Source organism: Austrofundulus limnaeus, unplaced genomic scaffold (genome assembly GCF_001266775.1).
Source record: "Austrofundulus limnaeus strain Quisiro unplaced genomic scaffold, Austrofundulus_limnaeus-1.0 Scaffold619, whole genome shotgun sequence".
Taxonomy (NCBI): domain Eukaryota; kingdom Metazoa; phylum Chordata; class Actinopteri; order Cyprinodontiformes; family Rivulidae; genus Austrofundulus; species Austrofundulus limnaeus.
In genome coordinates, this window is record NW_013953021.1 from 122,278 (window position 1) to 126,270 (window position 3,993).

Sequence of the window (3,993 nt, forward strand, 5' to 3'; positions counted from 1 at the left end):
GAGATGATGAAATGATGGGCAGGTTGGTTTAAATGAACCAGGAAGAAGAAATAGTGGTGGATTTTGTCAAGCAGATGGATGTGAGCTGTAGGAGTGACAGCCAGCCTCTAGGTGGAGATGGAACTGCATCAAGGATCTGCTGTAAGCCCTTTCTCATCTGCTGATGGACAGACTACCAGCTGAGGTCAGGCAGGGATCCACGTCGTTTACTTTAATGTTTGCTGATAATGTTGTGATCTGCGGTGAGAGCAGGGAGCAGGTGGATAAGAAATTAAAGATGTTGAGGTACACACTTGAAAGACAACAAAAAAAATCAGCTATAGCAATTCAGAGTATGTGTGTGAATGAGTTTTACTTTCACTAAGAAGGATGTTCTCATATCTACCACTAGGGAAGAGCAACCTATTGTTTCCACTTTCTGTTTGCTCAGAAGCAGGTTTTTACTCATACAAGTCAATATGTAAATATTGGAAACCTTTTCCATCAGTCTGTGCAGTTCGTTAGGACAGGTTTGAACTGAGATGTTTCTGTTTGATGTGGAATATTTCTTTACTAAACTTCAGATAAGAGTAATGCAAAGACACAATAAAGTGCAATCAAATACATTTTTAATGCGAGTGAGTATTATACCAAAGCACAAGTCAGCCCACTCTGACATGAGGGATTGTCACATGTTCATTTATACATAGGTGTGAAAGAGAAGGCTAGCCCCCTAGAAAATGCAGGAAAATGCAGCAAAAAATACTTCAAGACATATGGTGTGGTTACACAACTGCAGAAAGAGATAATAAGCAAACTGACAGTCATGTATTGGCTGTTCTCTTTCTGTCTGTTTGGCTCAGGATGTTTTTTAACATCTCTGCAGATTGAAGAGTAAGTTGTCACATTTCACATATTTTACATAAATAGCACACTTCCTCCTCCTTCATCCTGTCAGAAAAAACACACATATACAGTATATATATATAGATGTTATGAACCAAGATGAACAATGTTTATTAAGATGCTGAATGCAAAATAATTATCCACCCATGGTGAGTTGTTTGACGTGTCCTACTGTTGGCATTATCTTTTATGGCACAAACAAGGCCAATGCCACAAAAAAACAAGCTTTAAAAAACATTTTTTCATTTCATTGAATTTCAGTTTAAGTACTTACCTTGGATTCAATTTGTTTAGTGCAAATATTGAGATTCCTGCCAAAAATACAACAACTAAMCCAATAATAAGTCTTGGGAGCTGTCCAAAATCTGCAGTGAAGAAGAAAAATAAGTTTTAGTCATCCAAACCAACTCAATTTTTCTAATTTCAGCTCAAAAACTTCAATTTCAAAACAGTATATACTGCATCACATTTAAAACATTGGTTATTTTCACAGAAGGCCTGGCTGTGCTGAAATATACAGTAACCCATGGTATTTAACACAATATGTTTTGTAGAACAACCWGTTTCAAATCAAAGAAATGGTAAAAATGTCCCACCAAAGTATTAGTCTTGTGCAAATGGGTTGTTGTGTAAAAATAAAATAAAYTGAAATCAATCTCATTGATTCTTWTWAMCCAGCTCTGTCCAGTCTGCAGAAGTCTGACCTTTTTCAGCTTTTACARTAACCATCTTCTCTTGATCCCAAGACGGGTGCTGGATGATACAGCTCAGGTTTTCTCGACTCATGCCAGCAGGGATCTTCAAAACGCTCTCTACTGTAACTAATCCATCTGAGTCAGACAGCGATGTCTCAGGCTCTGAGTTTCCTGTAAAACTCCAGCTGATGTTGGCAGCAGGATTTCCTCCTTCAGCTCTGCACACTGCCACCACCGTGTTGTTCCTTTGCTCCATCGTGGCAGAAACAGTCGGAGAAACTTCATATTCAGAGAGAAAAACAGGAGAAATATGAGTATGGAATTGTTTGAGTGTAAATTATTAAAACTGCAACCACATCTCCTGGAAACTCATTTTAAATAACAGTTAGTCATGCAGGATTTTGTAAAATTAAAATCACTTACACTATAATTATTCATTTATCTGACACATTTCAAGACTATAAAAAACTCTAAATTCCATTGTGCATTCACAGAAGTATAAGGCTGTGCAGTATGAATTTTATCTAAACTAATTTTCACTTGTAGATTTTTTTAATTATTAAAGTAACTATCACTCATTGTGTGTGTGTGTGAAAAAAATCCTACCTATTAAAGTCACGTTGATATTATAATTGTCATTTCCTCCATTGTAAGCTGACTCACATGTGTACATCCCCACGTCTTTAGATGAAACGTTTGGGATGTGCAGGTATGACTGACCAGTGGACGTGTTTTGCAAAATCTTGCCATCGTTGCATTTGTCAATGTTATCACCTTGATTGCTAAAGGAGATCATACAGGTTTTGTGTTTCAAGTTTATTGTCCAGATAACATAGATAGTCTCATTCCACGTCTTTTTACCGCATGTCAAACTGGCGTTGCTCCCAGGTTTGAAAACTTCCTTTCTGTAATCTGAAGGAAAGAAAACCTTGTATAAGTTTTGCACATTATGATATTTAGATATGAATTATTCATTATGATAAACATTTTAAAAATACTCCATGTTCATATAGACTCTCCTAACCTAAAATAAAATGTAAGACAGTAACCCAACAAATTCTTTAGTTCCTGAGAGATGAAGGCAAATGTTAGAGGGATTTTCTCAGTGTTAGTTGTACACTGAACCAGCAAAAGAGCAGTGGCAACCATTAGTAAGCTTTAATAAAACATGCAGGTTACATCAGATCAGCACCAATGTGAGAGAAGGTACAAAAGAACCGCCAGTCTGACACAGAGGTGGATAAATAACTGTTTTAAAATCTACCAGGAATCAAGATGGCCTCTTTCCATGTACCGATATGGTCACCTTGGGATTTAGAGCTTGTCATTGGCTGTTAGGGACATGAGGCAGGTTGTGATTGGTTGTTCTTTATCACATGATGATAGCTGAAGGTATAACATTTCTCTTCCGCCCTCAGTCGGGCGGCCACATCTGACAGACTTCCTGATTGTTTTCTGTTTAATGTTGCCCATATTAATAAATGATTTTACGACCATACTCGCAAGACTGTTTGTCTATTTGACATCCTTTCAACGTGTTTTCTGTCCGTTTTGCCGCGACAAAATGAAGGTTTTTTTTTCGTCTTGTTACTGGAATGTGCATTCCTTGTCTTGTTTTGCTTAGAGACCCCGCAGTGGAATAAAGCTACATCATTGTGTTACCCAAACCAGAAACCAAGCAAGCTGCTTTCTCAATCAGATAATACAGGAATCACCTCCACCTTTCCTTCTCCTCACGATGATTTTGTGTTTTGTTTGTTTTTCAGTTGGTCTTACCTAATAAGTGTTATGATTTATTCTGTAACAGTTTTAAATGTTTTTACTCTTTGTAACCAAAGGCCCATTTGGGGATGTTATATTATGTAGCTCTGTAATGATATTTGTTTATGTCAAACATCTTGATCTGATGAACAATCATATTTCATTTTGTATAATTTTGCTTTAGTCTGTTAAAAGTTAAAACATCAATAAAAAAAAGTTTACTCAAGTTGTTCATATATTTATAGCATGAGTAAAGAAACACATAAACTTACCTTTACACGTTCCACAGGAAAATGTTAAGCAGAAAATTATAATCAGTCTGTCCGTTTGGCCCAGCATGTTCACACTTATATGCTGAAGAAAGCTACAAACCACTGCAGAAAGCTCAATGCTGTCAAACCTCTTGACTAACCACATCCTGACCTCCCACAGCATTTTGAAGAAAAATGTCTGTGTGGCAGAAAATAATTTAGAAAAAACAAAGAAAAAAATGAAATAAATTTTATGAAGCTAAAAGGACAGAGACCCTGAATGTAGTAAAGGTGAAAAGACTGCCTTGAAGGTAGAAGTAGAAGATCTTAATGTTTAATGTTGTCATTATGCTATGTTGGATGAAAGGTATAGGAGAAATTTACATTTGGAAGGTCTGAGA

The 3,993-nt window shown here is 36.5% G+C and overlaps 1 protein-coding gene across 1 annotated transcript; it reads right to left on the reverse strand.

Annotated features, from left to right (window-relative positions):
• Positions 1-564: 564 nt before the first annotated feature.
• LOC106531321 (cell surface glycoprotein CD200 receptor 1-B) lies at positions 565-3,758 on the reverse strand. The gene is made up of 5 exons (XM_014027152.1): positions 3,614-3,758; positions 2,187-2,492; positions 1,590-1,859; positions 1,160-1,250; positions 565-930 (listed from the first exon to the last, which is right to left on the reverse strand). The coding sequence occupies exons 1-5, from the start codon at positions 3,756-3,758 to the stop codon at positions 882-884; spliced, it is 861 nt and encodes a 286-aa protein (XP_013882606.1). The 3' UTR covers positions 565-881.
• Between the last annotated feature and the right edge of the window lie 235 nt (positions 3,759-3,993).